This window comes from Manis pentadactyla, chromosome 5, assembly GCF_030020395.1.
Source record: "Manis pentadactyla isolate mManPen7 chromosome 5, mManPen7.hap1, whole genome shotgun sequence".
In the NCBI taxonomy this organism is placed as follows: Eukaryota; Metazoa; Chordata; class Mammalia; order Pholidota; family Manidae; genus Manis; species Manis pentadactyla.
The window spans coordinates 152,405,956-152,428,932 of NC_080023.1; the positions used below are offsets into that span (position 1 = coordinate 152,405,956).

Genomic DNA, 22,977 nt, shown 5'->3' on the forward strand with positions numbered 1-22,977 from the left:
CTAGAATTTAAGAATCTTGTTTTGCTTTCCTTGTATTTAAATACTTTTATGGTTACTTCTTCTTTATGTCCAATGATAGTGACTTTCCATGTGAGGTCAGTGATTTAAATTTTCCATTTTAAATAAATTTACCTAAGTTTTTGAAAATGAGCTGACTGAAAGATAAACTTTATGGAATTAATAATACAGATATGTAAATGGATTTGGGACAGTCAATTTGGGAAGGATGGTGTGATTCAAGAGTTGCAGCTCTAGGCCTGTGCTTCTCTTGGGGAGCCCTTAGTAGGATACTGGACACCTCCCCTTTCTCTGGGGCCTCCCAGGGGCTTTGCAGAAATCTTTCATTATCTGAATCTGGCACAGTCTGGGCCCCAGGAATGGTAGGAAGGCCAGTACCTGGGTACAGCATCAGCCCAGCAGTGGCCCAGTGGTAGGCACAGCCCTGCTGGGTGACCCTGCTCTGCCCTGTGAGCCCAGGTGTTCTTGAAGAATGTGATTCTTGTGCCTATGGATGGACCATGGCCGTTTGTGGGTGTTTCCCTTACATCATCTCACTGCATCCTCAAACCTTCCTCCCAAGTTGCTGTTTTACCCCTGGAAACAGATGAGGAAACTGGGGCTCAGAGAGGTGACATCACTGGCCTAAGGAGTGAGGGGGCAGTGGGATTAGGAGCCAGTCCATCTGGCTTAAAGCCTGGTGGTCTTTGTTTACCGCATTATGCCACTTTCTTGGCCTGTACTAGTATGACGCTGGGCAAGTCCCTTAGCTACTCTGAGACCCAGGCCCCTCATCTATACAATGGAACTGATGACAGTACCTTCCTGAGAGGGTCACTGAACTGCTTGTTGTTACAGGAAACTGTCATTGGATTAAACAGAGGGGTAAATGAGTTAATACCTGTGAAGTGCTTAGAAGAGTTCCTGGCACTGGTAAGCACTTGATAATAAGTGGTTAACGTTATTTCCACCCAGCCCGGGCTGCTGCCACCCACCAACCCCAACACACACCCCTTGAGAGCTGAAGGCAAGGGGAGAGGTAAGGACCCATTTCCCAAGCATGCCCCATATGGCAGGCCTGGCAGGCAGTGTCCTTCAGCTGCCTTCTCATATAATCCCAACCACAACCCTGTGACTAAGGATGAATTTATGCTCTTTTTACAAATGAGAAAGCCAGGTGTCAGAAAGCAGAAGTAACCTGTCCAGGATCACACAGCAAGCCAAGGGGGTTCCCCGGATCTGCGTGGTTCTGAAGCCCATGTCCATCCATTATGTGAGGAGCCTCTGAGACACTGACTGAAAGCTTTGGGGGAGGCCCAGGCCCTCCTCCAGGGTGAGGGGTCCTTTCCCCAGCCGGTGGTGGGAGGAGCTGGAGACTGCAAGAGGAAACTGGTTTGCTGTTCTGTCTGGCTGACAGTTAGGTGTCCTTGCGCAGCCACCAGTTCCCCTCTGGGCTCAGCCACATAATTACTGCTGGGTTGTGTATGGCAGGGGTGGGACTCTCAAACTTTCAGGGATCCTGATTGTGCCCGGGACATTCCAGCTGGGAGGAGGAAGGAGCCCCCCACCAGCCCCAGGCCAGAGCCAACCCAACACTGGAGTCATTGCTTAGATGCTGAGTCATCCCATCCCTGCCCGCCAGCCTTCCTTCCTGCCTGCCTCGTGCTGGTCCTGAAGCCATCAGAGCCAGGGAAGGAAGGGATTATGTGTGTTCAGTCCAGGCCACTGCCATGCCCTTCCCTTTCTGAGAAAAGCTTGGGTGGGGTGGGATGAGGAGTAGGAGGGGGTGCCAAGGTGCTCAGCCAGCAGCCTGTTGCATCAGAAATCCCTGTGCAAAGCGCCCTTCCAGGGCAGGCAAAGAGCCCGGCCCCACAGCCCCTACCCTGCTCTGGTCCCCTGAGGTGCCAGTGAGGACTGTTAGCCTCATGAGGGACACTGAGCCAGGTCTTGCCCTCAGGGAGTGAGCTGGTTAGACAAGAGGATGGAGGGGAGGGTTTGAGGCAGGTGCTGCTCATCTGCCTGAGTTGTGGCACTTCAGGCTAGAAGGTGCTCCTGAATCTGTCCAGAGCCAACCCACCCAGAGGCTCCCTCCTCCTCCCAGCTGCAAGGTCAAGGAGAGAATCAGGATCCCAGGAAGTCTGAGAGGTCGGTGCCCTGGACACTGACTGAGCCCTGATCCTTGACTCTGGTCGCAGAATGAGCCCTATTCCCTGACTTTGGACTCCCGCTGAACTCTGACCTGAAAGCTTGGACATAGCCTGGACCTTGATCACTGTCCCCAGCCATGGCTAAATCCTGACCCTGGCCCCAGACTGAGCTTTGATTTGGTCACTGACTGGGCACCCAACTTTTCCCATCCTAACTCCTTATCTAAATTCCAGGCCCAGCTCCTGATTCTGATTCAGAAAAATGAAAGGGTCTTCATGCAGCTTCCGTGATGTTGCTCTTGTTCTGATGAATGAATCTTTTCACACTGTACAGCCACAAGGGCAGATGGGGAAGAGGAACATCTCAAGGTCAGCACTGCCCAGGCTGCCTGGGTGGGAAGCGAATGCCCCATCTTAGCAGGGAGAGGAGGCCAGGCAGATGGCCTGGCAGGAGCACAGCTTCTGAGAAGAGTCTCAACTCCCCCTGCTTCTTCTCTTCCTGGCTCCCTCCCTCCTCCCGGATGTGCCCTTGGGCTGCCACATCTCTGTCATCTCCAGCCACTCTGCACTCCCACAGACCACCTCAGAGTTCCTGCCCCCTATGTTAGGAAACTTTTCCCTCTTCCTGACACTTAACCTTTCATTGGCTCAAAGTTTCTAAAATGCTGGCTAAGGTGATGTCTGGTCTTCCTACCTGGCCCCACAAGACACCAAGGAAAATGTTAGACTCAGGCTATCTCTACTAGTCTGATGCTGAGTGACCGTCAAGCCTACACCTGTTCACAGTGGGTCAGCATGCAGAGTGTGTGTGTGTGTGTACATGTGTGCCGATGTGCATATATTGGTGTGTATCACATGAATATGTCTCTCTGTGGTAGCCCTGGAGTAAAGGAAAAAAAGTCTGGGTCTGGAGCCATGTGATGTTGGGCCTGTCACTTGCCCCCTAAGTGCATCCGTTCTCTTGTCTGGAAGGTTGAAATGATAATCAAGGAGCTCAACCCCACTAGTCTTGCTGACTCATTCCTAAATCCATTCCCACCTTGACCCATCTGCCCCAGCCATGCTCCCTTTTTTCTAGTCTTGAACAAACCAAATTCTTCCTGCCTCGGGGCCTTTGCACTTGCTGTTCTGTCTGCCTGGGAACTTTTCCTACATCTTCCCTGCCTCTTCCTCCTCCTTCAGGTCTCAGGTCAAATGTCACCTCCTCAGGGAGGCCATCCCTGACTACTCATGAGGCATCATGACCACCCAGTCCCTGTCGTACTCTTAGTTTATGCCCTTGTCAAGGTTTGAAATGATCTCATTCGTGAGTTAAATTGCTTATTGTCTGTCCCTCTTGCCCCCACTAAGAGCAGGGATGCTATAGCACACAGCCTGGCACTTCCTGGGTATTTAATGAATAATTGTTGAATGAATTAATTTTAAGTGCTCAGCACAATGCCTGATATATAATACAAGCTCAAAATTGCTGTGTATTATTATTATTATATAAATGCTAATGGCTATCATTATTTTGGGGGAATAAACAATCTTGATTAGCAATTCTTAAAGTCCTATGTAATGAAGTGCCATGAGAAAAACAGAGATAAGAGACCCAAGCAATGCTGTTGAGGAATACACAACATAGCTGGGAAAACAAGGACTCTGGAAAAACAATCATGACTATTGGGATCATGATGCATGGTTATTATAACAAGATCGGAATGGGCTATTGTCACCCCATTTTTAAGATTAGAAGCAGGGGCTCAGAGAGGCTGACATGTCCAAGGTCTCTCTGCTGATCAGTGTCAGTGTGTCTCCAAAGCACTTAGCACAGTGCCTGTGCCCAGAGTGAGCACTCAGTGGCCAAGGGGTCATTCACATACCTGTGTGGACCTCCCTGGGGCACTTTCTGGAATGTGGGTGCAGCCCACACCCTTGGGCACCAGGGCAGTGGCCTTGGGCTGTGTGTGGTCCTCACACCTTGGGCTGCTAGTCGAGAGGCCTACAGTGAGGGCCACCAGAGGTCTGTCTGCTGGGAGGTCTTTATCCCTGGGGTCCAGGGTCTGGGCTGAGGAGGCCTTGTCCTGTGACTGATAAGAGCAGCTCTGACATAGGGCGGGACAGGGGCAAATGGAGGCCTGGCAGGGGACAAACAAGGCTGTACTTGGGCTCACAGACCATATGCTTTGGCTGTGCAGATGCTTGTGTGAGCACACACACCTGTCTTGCACACTTTTTTCCCCAGACACACTGATGACTGCTCACACTGGCTTAATCACTCTGCAGGTCAGTGAAGGATCCAGTTTCCCAGGCTCTCAGCTTTGCAATGGCAGGACTGTGTCCACTTTGTCTGCCAAGCACCCCCAGGGCCAGCCCAGAGCAGGTACTCATGATTTGTGGAAAAGATGAATTCACTCCCTTCTTCTTAACATCTTTAATTTATTACCCTTTCCTTTATTCAATCCCTCACTGCCTCCTCTGGGGCCCCCATGACCAGCGATGCTGCTGTCCTGATGCCCCCTCTCCACCACCCCACATACAGTGTGCATCTGCTGAGTGCCTGTCAGAGGCCAAGTCCTGGCAGCTCTTCCCCGTGGACCCTGCCTGGGTGCACACCCCGTGGACATCCTGTTTTCTTCTCTTCTCTTCCCTCCCTGATCACATTCCTGGGCCAGATGCTTATGAAATCCTATGAGTTCTTCCATCACCAGGCTTCTGATGGCCTGGGGCCCAGGGCTTAGTTTTGAGTCATGTACTCTGGGCTTGGCAAGGCTGAGACAGCAAGCTCACATCCGTGGGTGACGCCAACCCAGGCTAAGACCTGGAGCCAGGCCAAAGTCACTGGTCCTTCACACACAGGCCCACAGAGCGCACCTATGAACAGACAGGTGAGAATGTGGCCAAGGACAGGATCTGATAAGTACAAGGTCACAGGGAATGTCAACACAGGACTCCAGCCACGGCACATCTGTTTGTTCACGAACACATCTGCACAGCAGTGGAGACAGACGTCTTGCACAATATTACAGGACCAGGGTTGGAATCCCAGCCATTTACTAGCTGTGTGACCTTGGGCAAGCCACTTCACTTCTCTGAGCCTTATCTTCACTTGTAGAGTAAGATACTCAGTAGATGTAGCTCCTAAAAAAAATGATTAGCAGAGTTTAAGTGCAATTACACACTGAGTGTGTCAGTATGTCTTCAGGTCTATCCTCATAATTTACACACCTGCTGGTATGCACATGAGTGTATATTGGTGTGCACCTGGGCTTGTGACATGTTTATTACACCCAGGCCTGTGTATGGCTCCACCAATTTAAAAATGGACCCATGTTCCTCAAGGGAGGAACAACCTAAGACAGGCACAGTCGCAGGGGGCCATCTGGTGAGAAAATGGGGAGCAGCAGAGGTGAGGCTTAGAACCTCCCCCCTCATGTTCTGAGAGAAATCTTCTGCATACATGGATGTTTATTGCCCTCGTCTAGCTCGGATTAACACATAGTCTACAGGCACACACCTGATCATCTACATTTGCTCTCTTACAACACTAAACTCTGTTTTCTACCTTTATCTCCTATCTACCTACCACTTCAGCATTTTATTAAAAATAATAATAATAGAGAAATGTGGTATCCACATATAAATCAAGTTTAAAAATCAAATGAATATTCATATTTGAACTGACTGTGTATAGTTCATAATGCATGAACAAAACCGAAAGCTTCTGTGATGACTGCCCTTGCACTGTTCACCATGTAACTTATTCATTATTGTAAGAATTTGTACTCCATGTAAGAATTTGTTCGTTATGCATCAGAAGATTGGAGACTGACGAAAAAAATTAGGCTTGGGGTGGATTAATGATTGTGCATTGAGTATTGACCCCCCTATACAGAAATTTATTGTGGTTAACAACTATTTGATCAATAAATATGAGAGATGCCCACAAAAAAAAAAAAAAATGGACCCATGTGTCTGAGTTCATTTGGGCTGATTATTTTTTTCCAACAGTGCACTTCATTCTGGGGGTGGTTTTCCAGAGGGTTTTCTGAGCATTTGTCGTGGGCAAGAATTGGTGTTTATCTGGATAGATGTGCATACATTTGCCTATGTCTATGCAGACCTGTAAGTGGGGTTAGGAGTAGGACCCATCCCCTTTCAGGTTGGTTAATTGGTAGACTCTATGGGGATTGGAGTCATTTCTGCATCTGTAGATGCCAGAGGTCTGGGACTTTCTAGACCAGAACAGTTTGGGTTCAGATCTCACCCATGTGAACTTGGACAGGATGCTCCAGCACTAGGTGCTGTCTCCTTTTCTGTGAGTCGGAGAGCAAAGTACCCATGTGATGGTGGTGTGAGGATTAAAGGTGCACCAGCAGGAGCCTGGCACAGACAGGTGCTCCATGTGCTGTGCTCCGAATCTCCTTGCATCTGTCCTCTGTGATATGACATCGCATTGTCCTTCAGCTACAGTACTTGCTCCATTTTACCGCCGTTGTCTTTCTACAGGACTGTCCTTTCCACTGGACTGTGAGATTCTGGGGGGCAGACCACATCAGAGTCGTCCATAATTACAACCTGTGCATTGCCTGCTAATTCTGAACCTCTGATTTCTCCTCTGGTGTAACAATAGCTAGGCACTTCAGTTGGACACTTCTCTGTGCCAGGCACTGTGGTAAGCTCATTAGTTCTTCAAACAATCACAAGAGATTGGCATCCTCATTGTCTCTATTTTAGAGACTGAGAAACTGAGACTCAGAGAGGTTAAGAAATTGCCCAAGCTCACAGTGACTAGAACCCTGGCATACTGCTTCCCTCTCGACCCACTCTCAACAAAATTTGGGACCAAGAGTTTGGGGCATGAATATGGCTGACAGTCTGCTCTTGGACTCCCCACAGATGGCGCTGTCTCCCTCACCATCCCATGAACGCCTCCCCCAACCACATGAGAATCCCTTTGTTTCTTTTTCTCACCCTGAGGCATCTCAGTTTCCTACCCTGGCACAGTTCCTCCAGAGGCCAGGCAGTGGCCCCAGATCACCCCTTCTTTGATCCAGTTGGAGGTGAGGCGGTGGAGCTCCTCTGAAGCTGAGTTTGAGAAATAACCTAGTCCCCTGGGTCAGCAAGGATGGGAGAGGGTATGCAGGACTCAGCAGGAGGGAGGGGCAGCCTCCGGGTTATGGGGGGCTGGGGGCTCAGGCTCTGGGACAAACAGGAGGAAAGCAAAAGATGGACCCAGCCCTTCTGCCTCTCTCAGGTCTCCCCATCTCAGAGAGGGGAGGGACTCAGAGGGGAGGGAATGCAGGCTAACAACGGAAGCAGCTGCCCTCTAAGGTAGGGAAGCTGTCAAATACGGAGCTGCCAAAACCTCAAAAGAACACTAGAGGGCACCCTGAGGCAGCTATGGGTTCTGTGTCTGTTTGTCCCCTGTGTGTCCCTGGGGCCTCCAAGGGCCAGCAAGGCCCCAGGCCTTGTCTATTCTGCTCTGGTTGGGTGGCGCACCCTTTTCATGTCAACTAGGTTAAGTTGGACGATAGTGTTGTTCAAATCCTCTGTACTCTACTGATTTTCTGTCGACTTGTTTCATGATGTGTGGAGAGAGTGCTGAAACCTCTGCCGAGGCCTGAAAACCCTCAGGGAGGTCAGCCGGGGCCTGTAGGGCTCCTGCCATTCATCTGTTTCCTGGGCCATCTTTTGGTTCTTTCAGGTGGGGGGTGGGAAATCTGATTCCTGTTACTCCATCTTGACCAGACAATTGTCTTTTTCAACTTCTAAAAAACAAATAATTGTAGATTTGTGGAAGAGGTGCAAAGACAGTACAGAGAGTTCCTATATACCCTCCAGCCATGTCCCCTTATTCTCCTCCAGTTGGTGACAGTTCTTGGCCTTTCCTTGTCTTTGGTGACCTTGACACTTTTGAAGAGTGACAGTCACATGTTTTGTAGCATGTCCTTCGATTTGGGTTTGCCCATGGTTTTCCCATGATGGGGAAGAACACCCCACAGGTGAAATGCGCTCATCATGTCATTTCAGGGGTTTACAATAATGACAAGGCTTGCTGCTGGTGGCACAAACTGTGATCATTTGGTTAGAGTGGTGCCTGCTTGACAGATTTCTCCACTGCGCAGTCTCTCGCCCTTTCCACGTGCTATCGGAGGGCAGCCGGTTGCTCAGTCCAGCTTACACTCAAGGAAAAGGGAGTAAGCCTCACTGCAGGGAGGTGGAGCATCAAAGAACTTGTGACACATGTTAAAACCCCCCAGAAATTCATCAATATTTGGGCCAGACATACTTTAAGGCTATGCAAATATCCTCTTTCACCATAAAGTTTCACTCACTAATATCATCATTCATAGGTGGATTTTGTCTGCTGCAATTATTGCTGTGCCATGCAAGGGGTGATTTTTCTATTTCTATTAATGCTCTGTATTTATTAGAATTCTTCTGTAAAGAAGATTTGGCCCTTTTCCCCCATTTATTAAATGTGTTCAGTCAATTACAGGTGATCCTTAAAAAACACAGGGTTTAGGGGCACTGACTCCCCTGTGCAGTCAAAAATTGCATATACTTTTGACTTACCCCAAACTTAAATTATTCATAAATACCCTACTGCTGATCAGAAGGCTTACCGATAATATAAACAACCAATTTATACATATTTTATATATTATGTGTATTATGCGCTGTATTCTTACAACAAATTAAGCTAGAGAAAAGAAAGCTTTTTTCAAATTGTGGCAAATCTTGAAAAAAATTTTCCGATATAGATATTGAAAAGAATCCACATATAAGTGGACTGGTGCAGTTCAATTCTGTGTTCTTCAAGGGTCAACTGTATATTCTTTTTTTTTTAATTTAAAGCTAATTATTTTAAAAAATATAATACATTCCACATGGTTCAAAATTTTAAATGGGTGGAATATGTGGTATGTCTCTCTCCACCCCTATTCCTAGCCACTCAGGTCCTAGTCTCCTACCAAAAGGCAAACAAAGTCAATAGAGATTTTATGTATGTACAAGGAATGTCCATAAATATTCCTTTTACACAAATGGATTGAAAGTATTCATAGTATTCTGTACCTTGCACCTCTTCTCCTAACAACATAACTTGGAGATTAATCTAGATCAGTACATAAGAACGTTCTCCTTTGATTACATCCTGTGCCAGTATGGACTGTGCCATGCTTTATTGTATTTTTTTGAGGATTAAATTAGATTTTCAAGTATACAACAAAGTGTTTCACGAGTTACCCACATTATTAAATCCTCACCCCAACTAGTGCAGTTACTATCTGTCAACATAGGAAGATGTTACAGAATCATTGGCTATATTCTCCATGCTGTGCTACCATCTCCGTGACCAGCTTATATTGTGATTAAGAATTTTTCTTATGCTATGCTTTATTGACTAATTCCCTGCCAAATGAACACTTAGGTTGTTTCCAAATGTTTTCTGTTGGAAACAATGCTGCAGTGTTCCAATGTGTAGAATTTAACCTACAGATACCCCTGCACAAGAGGGAAGGATCAAAGGGCATGTGTATTTTTCACTGGATATTGCCCAACAATATCCTCTTTTGTAGGCTGTACCAGTTTATGCAATGTATTATTTCCTAGAGCTGCTGTACAAAGTGCCATGATATAGGTGGCTTAAAACAACAGAAATCCAGGACATCTTGTAGCTCTGGAGATCAGAAGTCTGAAATCAAGGTATTGGCAAGGCCATGCTCCCTATGAAGGCTGGAGGGAAGAATCCTTCTTTGTCTCTTCTAGCTTCTGGTGCTTACAGGCAACCCTTGGTGTTCCTTGACTTGTAGACACATCACTCCAGTCTCTGCTTGCATCTTCATATGACTATTTTCCCTCTGGGTGTGTCATGTCCAAATTTCCCTCTTCTTATTAGGATACCAGTCACTGGATTAGGGCCTATCTTAATCCAATATGACCTCATCTTAACTTTATTATATCTGGAAAGACCCCATTTTCCAAATAAGGTCACATTCACAGATTCTAGGTGGACATGAACTTTTGGGAAACAGTATTCAAACCCAGTACATATCCCACTAGCAATGTATGAAAGTGAAACTGAACCTCTGATATTTTTCAAGGATTTGAGTGACAGTTGGCATTATTTGGAATTAATTTTTGATATTGGATTCTGCTTCTCTGAAATGGGATGCCCTACAGGGACTGGGCTGTGTGGAAGCCTGAGATTTATTAGAGTTACAGACAAAGGTTGGCTTCTGCTGTGGAAATTGGGAAGGAAATCTAATATGACAAAAATATTCTGGGGTAGAGGTTTAGCTCCATGTTCTGGGCCTACTCGTCAGTGTGAAATTCTACCCCTGTCCTGATCTGTTGTGTGCACCAACCCAGAGTGTCCAGGCCAGAGGTCACACAAGCTGCTCATGGGTTGAAGCTGTCCCTGGCAATATTTTGTCTTGCACAGTACCTAGTCACATTTTGAAACAGATACTAATGTTTTAAAAATGGATACATACTACATAAAAACTTGAATTTCTAACTTCTTTGGAAAAAGTATCTATTAACAGTGTGCTTATGTTTCCCTGTGGCAACAAACATTTGGATACATTTGTTTGCGCTTGATATTGTGTCCCCAGTCCTGGGATTCAAACCAAGGGACAATGTAGTCAGTGGCTCAGGCCGCAGACTCTGGAGCCCGACAGCCTGCATTTGAATCTGACGTCTGCCACTTACTACTTGTGCATCCTCAGGTAAATTGCTTAATGTCACTAAGCCTCACTGTCCTCATCTGTACAATTACGATTGATTTATTCAGCGGACTTTTATTGAGCACCTACTGTGTGGTAGCACTGTTCTAGATACTTGGGATATGCTACTAAACAAAGCAAGCAAAGATCCTTGCTCTGTGGAGATCATGTTGTGGCAGAGGTAGATGTGCAATAATAATACATCAAATAGGTAAATTATATCGTACATTAAAAGGTGATAAATGCTATAGGAAAGCAAAAACCAAAATCTAAAGTGCACAGGGAATGGGAAATGGGGACATGGTTGTATTTTAAAATAGGTTTTTCAGCCACTATGGAAAACAGTATAGTTTCCTCAAAAAATAAAAAATAGAAATACCAGATGATTCAATAATTCCATTTCTGGATATTTACCTGAAAAAAACAAAAACACAGATTCAAAAAGATATATGCACTCTTTTGTTTATTGAAGCATTAATTACAATAGCCAAAATATGGAAGCAACATAAGTGTCCATCAACAGATGAATAGAGATGATGTGGTATATTCCCAATGGAATATTACTCAACTATAAAAAATGTAATCTTGTCATTTGAGACAACATAGATGAACCTAGAGGGTATTATGCTAAGTGAAATAAGTCAGAGATTCCATTTGATTTCATTTATATGTGGAATCTATAACACAAAATAAATGAGCAAACAAACAACAAAAACAAAAGCAGCAGACTCATAAATACAGAGAACTGGTAGTTGCCAGAGGAGAGAGGTGGGGAATAAGCAAAATAGGTGAAGGGGATTAAGAGGTACAAACTTCCAGTTATAAAATAAATAAGTCACAAGAATGAAAAGTGCTGCATAGGGAATATAGTCAACAATATTTTAATACCTTTGTATGGTGACAGATGGTAACTACATTTATCATGGTGAGCATTTTGTAATGTATATAGTTGTTGAATCACTACATTGTACACCTGAAACTAATATAATATGTCGACTATACTTCAATTAAAAATTTTAAAAATAAAATAAAATAGGCTGCTCAGAGAAGGCCTTGCTGAGAAAGTGACATTTATGCAAAAAGACTTGGATGTGAGGGGACTGACCAAGAGAGGGCCTGGGGAAAAGCACACCAGCAGAGGTTAACAGCTTCTCAAAGACCCTGGGTCACACGCCAGAAAGTGGGAGGCAGGGGGTGTCAGTAAATCATGTAGGGCCTTGTAGGCAACAGAATGGATTTTGGCTTTTCCTCTGAGGCGGGAGCCATGAAGGGTTCTGAGCAGAGGAGGGACAAGGCCTAATTCAGGTTGTAATGGGATCTGGCTGGCTGCTCTGTAAAGATTATACTTGGGGTGGGAGTGGGCAGTACACGGAAGGGGGAAGCTAGAGACCGGGGAGAAGCTGATGTAATAATCCAGAAGGGAGGTGACAGTGGCTCATGCAAGGGAGCTAGCCTTGAGGTCAGCAAGAAGTGGTTGGGTACAGGATGTATTTCCAAGGTTGAGGAAAAGCTGATGCATTGGATTCAGGGTGTGAGGAAAGAGGGGTCAAGAATGATTCCAGGGTTTGACTGGAGCAGCCAGGTGGCTGGAGCTGCCACTAAGGTGCCAACAGCAAAGGAGGGCAGGGACCGGAGTGGGATGGGTGACAAGAACAGTCTGGGACGGTTGGGCTGAGATTCAGCATGCCGGTGAATGAGGTTGGAGATGCAAGCCTGGAGTCTGGAATCAAGGTTTGGGGATAGTCCCCAAGTCACTGGTTGTTATGAGGAATCTCTAAGTCACTGAGACCAGGGCTAGGCGCCTGCCTAGTGCCAAAAGGGGTTAGCTGTTTTTACCATCTTGGACAAGATCTCACCTTTGGCTCCAGCAATCTCTCCCAGAAACCTCCCCCACTTCCCCCACATCCCTCAGGCCTCTCAGGGATGGGGGCAGTAGGTCGAGAAATTTCCTTCCCATCAGGCTAGCATTCCAGTCCACCTGGGGAAAGCCTTAGGCTTCACTTCTCTGACCATTAGTTATATGATCTGTAAAATGAAGATAATAGTACAATAGTCCTCTTTCTCAATGGGTTATCTTCAGGAGCAAATGAGGAAGAATGGATTTAAGTGCACAGCACACAGTAGGGGCTCCTAACAGTCTCCACCCATGCCCCATGCCCCAGTGGTCATGGAGAAAAGACCGTATCCATCCCAGCTGTTTATTGAAAGGGAAAGTGGGGTGGAAGGGGTGCAGAATGAGAAGGGGCACCGGGCAAAGGGTGGTAGGACCTGCCTGGTGGAGAGGACTGAGGACCCTCCCAGGAAGCCCCTCCACTCTGGTGGTGAAACAGCGGGAGGGTCCAGGCAGGTGGGAGAGCCAATCTCCAGCTGTTTTGGAGCTCCCCCTAGTGGTATAGAACTGAGGTGCTGTGTCTGTCCAGGGAGCCTGCAGGGTGGTGGCGCCGGTGCCTTCAGGGGGCCACGTTTGTTACAGAATAAGGTGAGGACCTATGGATGATGGTTTCTAGGTGGGCAGATTCTGAGGAGCAAGGACATCCCAGTTCTCCTGTCCCCTGGCTCTTAGAGACCATTTAAATGCATGCCCAAATATCTTATGCACTCCCTGGGGCCATCTGGCCTCCAGCTAGTCTCTCTGGGCTGACCCTGTCCTCCACCCCTGGGATCCCCTGGAAGCCAGGAAGGTACAGGGCCCTGCTCCAGCTGTAGAACAAGGGCTCTCCCGGAAGGAGTCTGAAGATTTGGGTCAGAGATCCTGCAGAATGCCAGCCTCTCTCAGTCATCTCATCTGTAAAGTGGGGCTTAATAACAGTCCATAATGGGAGGCACTGAGCAACTCTGACCAGAATGTGGGTAGAACACATCCTGCAGGGGGTGTCCTGGTTGTAGTAATGTCTTCACACCATCCTGGAAGGGAAGTCCAAGTGAGCATCTTTGATCCATCCAGAGGTATCCTAGTGCAGCTGGCAAAGGGAGGAGCCAGTAGATGAGAAGGAACTCCCCACCTCTCCCCCCACTGACCTTTGCCTATGGAGGGGAATGTTTATATCCTGGAAGAATAAGAAAGTCAGGGAACTTTAGAATCTGGTCCAAACCCCTCATAGTACAGACACAGGAGCTGATGATCTGAGAGGGGAAAGGGCTTATCCACAGTCACACGAGGAGAGTAGGGATAGATTGAGGGAGATGTTATCTGCCCCTGAAAGAGGGTGGGAAATTTGGGGAGGACCTGGGAAAAGCTGGCATCTTGGGTGAGTTGGGGTCCTATCTCTGGAGAAGGGGCAGGGGGAATTGAGCTCTAGACTGCCTGACCCGGAATTAGGCCTTCTGGGGGGTTAGAAGGAAGAGAGAAGTTAGGGAGACAATAGGAAGGCAGGTGTAGCAGGGCAGAGAGAGGGTCCAGACCCCAGGGCTGGCTCCTCCTCAGGCCATGTGGGAAGCTCAAGAGTCCCGCTTGGGCTGGATGGTCTGCACTGAAGATTGGCCAAAGGGGCTGGTGGGTGGTGAAAACCAAGATTGGCCACTGGTGTCTCGGAAGATTGGGGACAGGTGCTGCTCTGGCTCATCCCCGAAGACTTCCACATGGCCATCAGCTTCGGAGTCCAGGGGTTCTGCCTTGGTGTCCTGGCTCAGCCAGCCAGTTGTTGCCCAGAACAGACAGATGGCCAGCAGAATCCCGGCTGCCGCACAGAGGGCTGTGCCTGCCAGGCGGCAGGCACTCAGGGCCCGGTTGTAGTCAGCTGCCCGTTGATCCAATACCAGGAATTCACCCTCTCCAATGCCCTCCAGCTTGGGAGGCACCGCATAGCCAGTGGTCAGGGCTGCCACACCCAGCAGCAGAAGGAGGGTCCCGGAAGACAGGCTGATCTAGAGATAGGCAGACAGATTGGCAAGCAGTCAGGGTCAGCCGGGATCCCCAGGCCAAGGGATCACCTTGGATCCCAAACGGACTTAAAGGGAACCACTTGGTCCAACCTTAAGAGTTGAAAATCACAAAACATACCTTCTAAGATCTAACTGAGAAAGGGCACAAACTATCGTGTTCTATTTGGAATACTGAGGCCCCTTGATTAATCTCCTTCCCAGCTCCCACCTAGCAGGAGGTTTCTTCTGCCAAACTTGAGTCCCCCTCCATTACCATTTGGGTCTCGTCCTATTCCCATGTCCCATCTACCCTCTAGCTCTCTGTCAGGTTAACTCCTACACATCCCTCAGATCTCATCTCAAACCTCACGTCCTCAGGGAAGCCTCCCCAGATGCCTTTAGACTGGGTCAGGTCCCCGGCTCTGCACTCATGCAAACGTTGTGCCCATTCATTCTTCAGTGCATTCACCTTGGTGCACACTTAGATGTGCACTTTGGTTACTATGTAAGTGATGTTTGGTTGCCCCACTGGACTGAGAGCCCTGAGAGCCCTGAGAGCCCTGAGAGCCATGAGAGCAGAGACTGTTTTGGCTCACTAGGTGTCTTCCACACCTACTACAGTACTGGTACAGAGTAGTAGCTGAGCAAATGTTTGCAGAATGACTTGATGAACCACAGCTAGCACTCCTTGAGAACAGGGACCATGTCTTTGTAAATTCTGTGTCCCCAAGAGCCAATCACACTTCCTGGCAAAAAATACATACTCACTTTCTCCTAGAAGTCTTCACTGACAGCATTTCCTCTCCTCTCCTGACATTCTCTGCACACCTTGCCTAAGACTGTGCATTCATTATGTACAGGTTAGCACCTCCCCTCCCCACTAGAGTGAAGCCCTTTGAAAGCAGAGAGGGAGGGACCTTCTGCCTTAGTCTCCTTACAGTATTTAGCAAAAGCTATGCCCATTTTAGGAACTCAGCTCACTGCCAACTCCACACCTTATCCCCACAATGCACCCTGACCACTCTTACTGGCTGGTATTGGCATTGATTGTTTCTCTCCTGTCTTCACCACCCAGGCAACAATACTCCCAATATATCATTGTGAACCACAGTAAGACTTAAGTGGGATGAACCCCACTTCTTGCTAATTGGTGTATACTATCCCCTCGGCCATAGTAATTGCTTCAGGGCTGGGCAAGTGACCCAATCAGAGCCAATACAGTGCTTGAAAGGACTTTTAGAACTGAAGAGTATTGTTTCTTTTCTGAAGGAAATATGGGAAGAAATCCCGACTTCCCTTAGATGGTGGGAAGTGAAAGACTAAGGGGTCAGCATGGTGGCAGCCTTCTGGGGAACATGTGGCGAGAGCCTGAGGCTAACAGGGGCTACAAGGGTAGGGATACCATGTGTAGCCTGAAGACTAAGAGAAATCCTGAGTCCTCAGTGTAATGATTTGAACTGCTGGATTGAACTTTACCCGAAGGCACAAACCTCTGGTCTCTTCTATAAAACAAACAATATTTTCCCTGGAAATGCATTTGAGTTGGGTTTGAGGTTGCTTGAATGTGCAAGACTCCTAACTACTATGCCACCCCTTTCCTTTCCATCCACTGATCCCATCTCCTCCCAGAAGCCACAAGAAATCACAGGAGTTGCTCTTACTCAGTCCATACCTTCCAGCACAGTGAGGGCCAGGCCTGGCGGGGGCACAGGACGGGAGGCCCTTCAGGGTCATCACTGAGGGCGGTACCTGCACAGTCCTCATAGAAGAGGTGCAGATAGGAGCGGACCCCATACCATTTGCCATCTTCCACATTGGGGCCACGGCTACAGCCGCAGGAGCGTTCGCAGCTCGGCATCATGGATCCCTGTGGGATAAGCAAGGTGCAGGGGACAGAGGGATGAGTCAGTGAGAGCTGCCTGTGGTGACCCTCTCAGGGCCCCTGAATCTTTGCGACCAAACCACTTCTCTCATTTTAGAAACCCTGTACTCACAGTACAGCTTGATCTTCTGGAGTCCTGGCCTGTGTTTCACTAAGTACACTGCGAACGAGCCAATGATCAAAAGTGCTTAGCCCAGAGCCTGACAATTGTAGGTGTCAATAAATGTGCTTGTTTATTCTAGAGGCCACCCAGTGGCTGGGACTGTGGGTTGTGGAGCCTGACTGCCTGGATTGGAATCCCAGCTCCACCTCTTCCTGGCTGTGTAACCTCAGACAAGTGCTTTCACCTCTGTAAGCCTCAGTTTCTCCTCCGTGGAACAGGGCTAATAATATACCTGTTTCACACACCACTGGGTCTGCTGCTGAGAAATAGCACCTGTTGGGATTATTACTATGGTAATTTCTTCATTATTATTTTTATCCTGAACTTTTTGAGCCCTGTGTCTGGAGTGAGAGTCCGTCATCCCCATCACCTCTCAAAATCTCCCTCCTTTCCAGGTAGGCTGGGAGGTAACTGACACTTGTCCAATCGGGCAGAGCTCCCCAAGCTTCAAGGCCCTAACAGAGCCCTCCCCAGGGCTGCCCCTCACAAGGCAACAACCGACAAATCCCAAGAAATCTTGACTCCACATTAGGAGAAAGTCAGGGGCCCTCAGGATTAGGGGTTCTTGGGTTCAAGGGCTGTTAGATTTCTAGAGAAACCTCTCTTTTTTAAATAATATTTATTGAGGTAATTGACAAACAACATTTTGTTAGTTTCAGGTGTAGAACATAGTGATTGCATATTTGTATATGTTGCAAAATGATCACCACAGTGTCTAGTTAATATTCATCACTGCACATAGTTACAAAAAATTATTTTCTTGTGATGAGAACTTTTAAGATCTACTCTCGTACATTCAATGATACAATAAGGTATTGTTAACTATAGTCACCATGTTAACGATAGTCACCTTATCTCCCTGTGACTTATTTATTTTGTAACTGGAAATTTGTACCTTTTGACCCCCTGTACCTATTTTGCCCACCCCCACTCTGGTAATCAACAATTTTAAGAGCCCCTCTTTTCACAAATGGAGACACTGAGACCTCAGGAATGGCAGGTGCTTGTTATCTACCCACAGGTAGGACTAAAACCAGAGTGGGAGAGGGATGTGGGGAAGGACTGGGTTGCTGGACATCAGGATGGCCCTCAGCCCCTCTGAGCCATCTTCAAACAAAATAAAGCAATGTGCTTACACTGAAGGGTAAGACAAATTTCTAGTAGCCTCTCATTTCCAATTAAATGTGGTGCCCTCCATTCCCTAGAGAGACTCACCAGCACACATACACAAGCACAGCATAGAGAGACATATACAGACGCACATACACACACACACCTGAGACACACAACACAAACACAAAAACACCACAGAGACACACCCAGACACATATATACCACACACGCAGCACAGAGAAATACACACCATAGACAGGCCACACAGGCCACAGGAAAACATAACACACACACACACACACACACACACACACACACACACACACACACACACACACACACACAGTGTATTTTGGGAGTGATTCTTGGAAACGCCACGGATGCATACAAGCGCCCAGGCATGCTTTCGTTAACGTCTGTCTATAAATCGTGGTTCTCCACAGTCCTAACCCACAACTCAGGGGGAAGAAGAAGACAATAATGTTTTTTTTTAATACAGAATTAGAGAAGGCGGAGACCGAACCCGAAAGACGTGAGAGCGGGTGAGAGGTCTGGCCACCGAGCAGGAGCTCCCGGAAGGTGGGCGGGGCTCCGCGGAGGGTGGCCTGTGCGGGAACCACCCCCGGCCGGGGCGCTCCGGAGGCTGGGCGGGGAGAATGAATGGGGGCCCGCGGGGCAGTCGTAGTGAGTGCAGCTACAGCTAACTAAAGACCCTAGGGCAGGGGGTGGGGAGAGGGTTTAGGGATTGTCGGCCTGGGATAGCTGCTCCCCCGCAATTCACTGCTCCCCTCCCCCAAATATACATAATCCCTCAATCCTGCTGGCACTGGAGAAGGTGACCTTGACGTTGCCTTCCCCTTGGTTTGGCCCCTCCTTCTCCCATTTTAGAGAAATTGGGAGGCGGTCTGGCGGTCGAAGGAAGGGAGGGAGAGGATGCTGAAGACCCGGAGCGGGCACCGGGAAGTGGGTTGCCATAGAAACTGCCAGGGAGGTGTCTCTAGGCGGGAGCGGGAGGAGCTCGGTAAAAGGGAGATGGAAGAGGAGGGGGTTCCCGGGTCCGGAGTGGGAGACTGCTGCGAAGGAAGCAGACGCAGGCTTCGGAAAGTGACAGACGCAAGGGCCTGAAGATGGATGGAAGCCCTTGCCTTTTCACGGCCACCTTCAGTTCTCCCGTCCAGGCCCCCCAGACCCGCCCACTGCATCGTCCAGCGCTGCCCAGGCCCCAGGAGGCGCCCTCCTGGGGGGTGAGGCCAGGGAAATCTATCTGTTCCCTCCACCCCACACCGCACCACTTTTTCTGACCCAACTACCCGTTCCGTAGTCGAGATTAACTGCATCTTTTCCCTAGAGGGAGACAGGCACAGAAAGGCGGGAATGGGATTTTAATAGAGAGGTGGATGGGGTCTTGTCATTTGACGCCTCCGCCCATCCTATCAACCCTAAGGTGTTTCGAGGCGAAGGGACTGGTGAGATCTCTGTCCCCTGCGACCCTACCTCCCAAACCCCGAAGCACACCAGGGCTTTGGCGCCGCCGTCCTGCTTGAGGAGGAACACGGCTGGGGCTGGGGATGCGGGCAGGTAGGGGGGGTTCCCCGGAGCCCCGGAGAGGGCGGGGTGGGGTCGCGCCGCGCGGGGAGCAGGGCTGAGCTCACCTCTCTGCCTGCTGTCTCCGCCGTGCGGGAGCCGGAGCGCTAACCTAGCAAAAGCGCGTTAGCTCGGCGCCTGCGCCGCAGTCGGGGGCGGGGGTGGGGCGGGGGCTCCGGCAGGGGGAGTGAGGGGGGGCGCCGGCCTGTCCCAAGATCCGGCTCTGCAGACTGCGGACTCCCGCAGGATCGCGAGCCTCTTTCCCCTTCCAGAGCTCCCTTCTCTCTCTGAGACCCCAAGCCCCTTGCGGAGACCCCACCACCTCCCTGGACCTACCTCACGCAATCTTTCAGATTCCTCAGGCGACCCTGCCATCCCTCCCTTAATCTCCACCATCTGACTGAAGACCCTTGCCTGCCCTGAACATTCATTTCCTCACGGAGTCCTCAGTCCCTTCTCTGGATCTCCATTCCCCTCGTAAAGCCCCCACCCCAATATACAAATGTTCGCCTCCGAGCTGAGAGCCCACCCATGGGTGATCCCCACCTCACTCTCACTGGGTCTCTACAGGGAAGTCCTCTCTTGCTGGCACCAGGATCTGATCTGAAACTCTTACCCTCTTGCTGAGTCTCCCCATCCTCCCTCCACTCTCTCACCCTTGCTCAGGATCAGCCTCACTTATCTTGACAAGGGAGTTATGGGGAGAGGTGTGGGAGAGAAGATAGCTTTCCCCTCTGAAAAGATGAGATGGCCTCCCTTGTTCTTGCTCCCAACCTACCCATACTTCTTTCTTCCTGGGTAGTGTGGGCCTATGGCCCATCTCCCTGCAGAGCTAGCTCTTGCCAGGCAGCTGTGTCTGCTTCATCCTTGACATGTGCCCACAGCCTTCATTTTGTCCCACATGTGCCAGTGTGGTCTTGGGAAAGTCACCACACCTCTTTGAGCTTCATCAGATACCACTGCACAAACATGCCTTTATGCCTTGAGCATCCATTCTGTCTCTCCTTGCACTAGGGGTGAGGGTGCAGGGATGAATGAACTCTGCAAGATGGGGCCGTCTTGCATTTTTCATTCACTGTTGTGTCCCTGTGCCTCACATGGTATGGTGTTTGGCAGTGAGTATGCAGCTTGATAAATATATACTAACCACAGACTAACAATAGTAAATATCTGATTCTCATTATGTGCAAAGGGTTTGTCTAAGTGCTTTATATGTGCTATTTAACCACGTGTGTGTGTGTATGTGTCTATATGAGAGAGAGAGACAGAGACAGAGAGGGAGGTGGGAGGAAGTGCTGGGGCTCAAACCTAAAGGTTTTGAGTGGTGACAAGAAATGAAGCTGGAGAGGCAAGCATCTGTGAGATGCTTTTATGGCCCCATAAGCCAAGGTAAGGCATTTGGACTTCAACCTGAGTTGGTGGGGAGCTATGGAAGGGTCATAAAGAGGGGAGGAACATATCTGACTTACACTCTGAAAAGATCATTCTGGCTCCTGATCCCTCAGGAAATCAGGATAGAAAGCTCCAGAGTGACAGGAGAGAGATCAGCAAGGAGGCTCCATATCAGAGATGGGCTTGCAGAGAAATGGACATACCCAAGAGACGTTAGGGGGTACAATGCGCTACAGGAATAGCAAAAGATTGGAAACAACCTACGGTAGTTTAACAACATGGCTTCAAATTTTTCAACTGCAGAGAGGTAGGATCTCTGTACCCTCTCTTTGTACCTCGGGTGAGCTGGTAACCGCTTCAACCAATAGAGTATAGCGGAAGAGCTGCTCCGAGTTCTAAGGCTAGGACAGAAAAGGGCATGCGCTGCTCCTGGAACTCTAACTCCTGGAGACACCAGCAAAAGCCTGTCTACTTAGAGGCTGCCCTGCTGTGAGGAAGCAAAAGGCACGCTGAGCACCCATGCGAAGTCACCACGGTCCCAGCTGAGCTTGGCCTTTGAGTCATCCCAGTTCAGGCATCAGACACGGAAGTGAAAAAGGACCAGATGATTCCAGTTCAGTTGTCGAGATCAGCTTCACCTCCGATGATACAGAGAGGGGATGGATGAGGTTAGGGAGGCGATGGGAAGGGATGGAGTTGAATGTACAGGAGGACGGGCTGGTCTTGACCTGGCACAGGAAGGATCCAGGATCCTCTGAGACCTGGGGAAGGTGGGGAGGGTGGCTTCTGAGAAGAGATACAGTGTGGTGCTTGTGAGTTGAACTCTGGACTCAAAAAGAACCAGGTTTGAATCTTGGCTCTGTCACTTGCTGCTTACATGATTTAACCTAAGTCTCAGTCTCCCTGACTGTAAAATAGAGATAATGTTAGCAGTTACTTCTCAGAGGGGCTATAAGAGTGAAATGAGATGTTCATATAAGACATTCAACAAAGTACTTGGAACAAAGTAAGAACTCAATAAATTATCGTAAATGTCCCTAATATAACTATTACATTAGTTTATAGGGGAGGAGGGGAAGAAGTTGATGACATGACATCAGATAAAACTAATACTCTGGAAATAAACAAGAGGCATTCTCTGTTGAGAAAGAAGAAGGTTTTAGTTATACAAGAGGCTTAAAAAGTGTGCTGAAGCAGACACAAAAGATCAAATACTGTCTAATTCCATAAATATGTAATATATAATATCCAGAGTCAGAAAATCCATAGAAGAAAACAGATTATTGATTCCTTGGGGTTGGGGGAAGGGAGGAATGAGGAGTGACTGCTTAATGGTTTTCCTTTGAGGGTGATGAAAATATTCTAGAACTAAAGAGTGGTGGTAGTTGTACAATGTTATGAATGTACTAAATGTCACTAATGATAAATTTTATGTATATTTTATCACAATTTTTTTAAAGGGTGGTAAAGATATGGAAGAATCAATAATGACAATGATGATGGTATGAATGTCATTTATTGAGTGTTACTATGTGCCAGGATAATTTATCTTCTCAGTAACTTTATGAGAGAGGAGTTATCATAATTCCCATCTCACAGATGATAAACCCTGGGTCTTGGGAGGGTAAGTCACTTGCCTGAGGTCATTCAGTCATGATGTGGCAGAATCTGAATTTGCTCTCATGGCTCTGAGGCCATGATCTGCATGGCTGTGACTTGGCAGTGTCAGAGAAATGGGGTTCGGGGGTTTCCCTGGACAGGTGGAGCAGAAGGATGGAGTGAGAGGGGATGCATAGAGTAGGGAAGAGAGAAGATTCCATGGTGAACTGTAGGATGGAGGCTGGGTCAGTGGGGAAGGACACCAAGGCAGCCCAGGAGGGGAAGCAATGGCTGGAGAAGATGCACAGATTCCAGACTGAGTAGCTCAATGGAATCTAAAAATAGGTGATGGGAAGGAAGGGATTCTGAGGTCAGAGTGTGGGATGTTGTGGTTAAAGATTCTAAATGTAGAACCTTGTTAGGAGATGAGAAGATATAAGCCAATGCTGTGCAATAGAAGTTTCTGCAAAGATGGGAATGTTCTATATCTGTTCTGGTATACAGTACCCCTGGCCATATTGGGCT

The 22,977-nt window shown here is 48.3% G+C and overlaps 1 protein-coding gene across 1 annotated transcript; it reads right to left on the minus strand.

Annotated features, from left to right (window-relative positions):
* Window positions 1-11,294: 11,294 nt before the first annotated feature.
* Window positions 11,295-19,612, minus strand: NRSN2 (neurensin 2). The gene is made up of 3 exons (XM_036924792.2): window positions 19,530-19,612; window positions 16,392-16,586; window positions 11,295-14,722 (listed from the first exon to the last, which is right to left on the minus strand). The coding sequence occupies exons 2-3, from the start codon at window positions 16,578-16,580 to the stop codon at window positions 14,297-14,299; spliced, it is 615 nt and encodes a 204-aa protein (XP_036780687.1). The 5' UTR covers window positions 16,581-16,586; window positions 19,530-19,612; the 3' UTR covers window positions 11,295-14,296.
* Between the last annotated feature and the right edge of the window lie 3,365 nt (window positions 19,613-22,977).

What these genes read in the sequence shown, in the direction of transcription:
- NRSN2 (XM_036924792.2), bottom strand. Translation starts at nt 16,580, where the DNA reads ATGATGCCGAGCTGCGAACGCTCCTGCGGCTGTAGCCGTGGCCCCAAT. An exon ending in GGCCCTCACTGTGCTGGAAG is followed by an intron (nt 14,723 to 16,391) that starts GTATGGACTGAG and finishes GCCTATCTCTAG; the next exon opens with ATCAGCCTGTCTTCCGGGAC.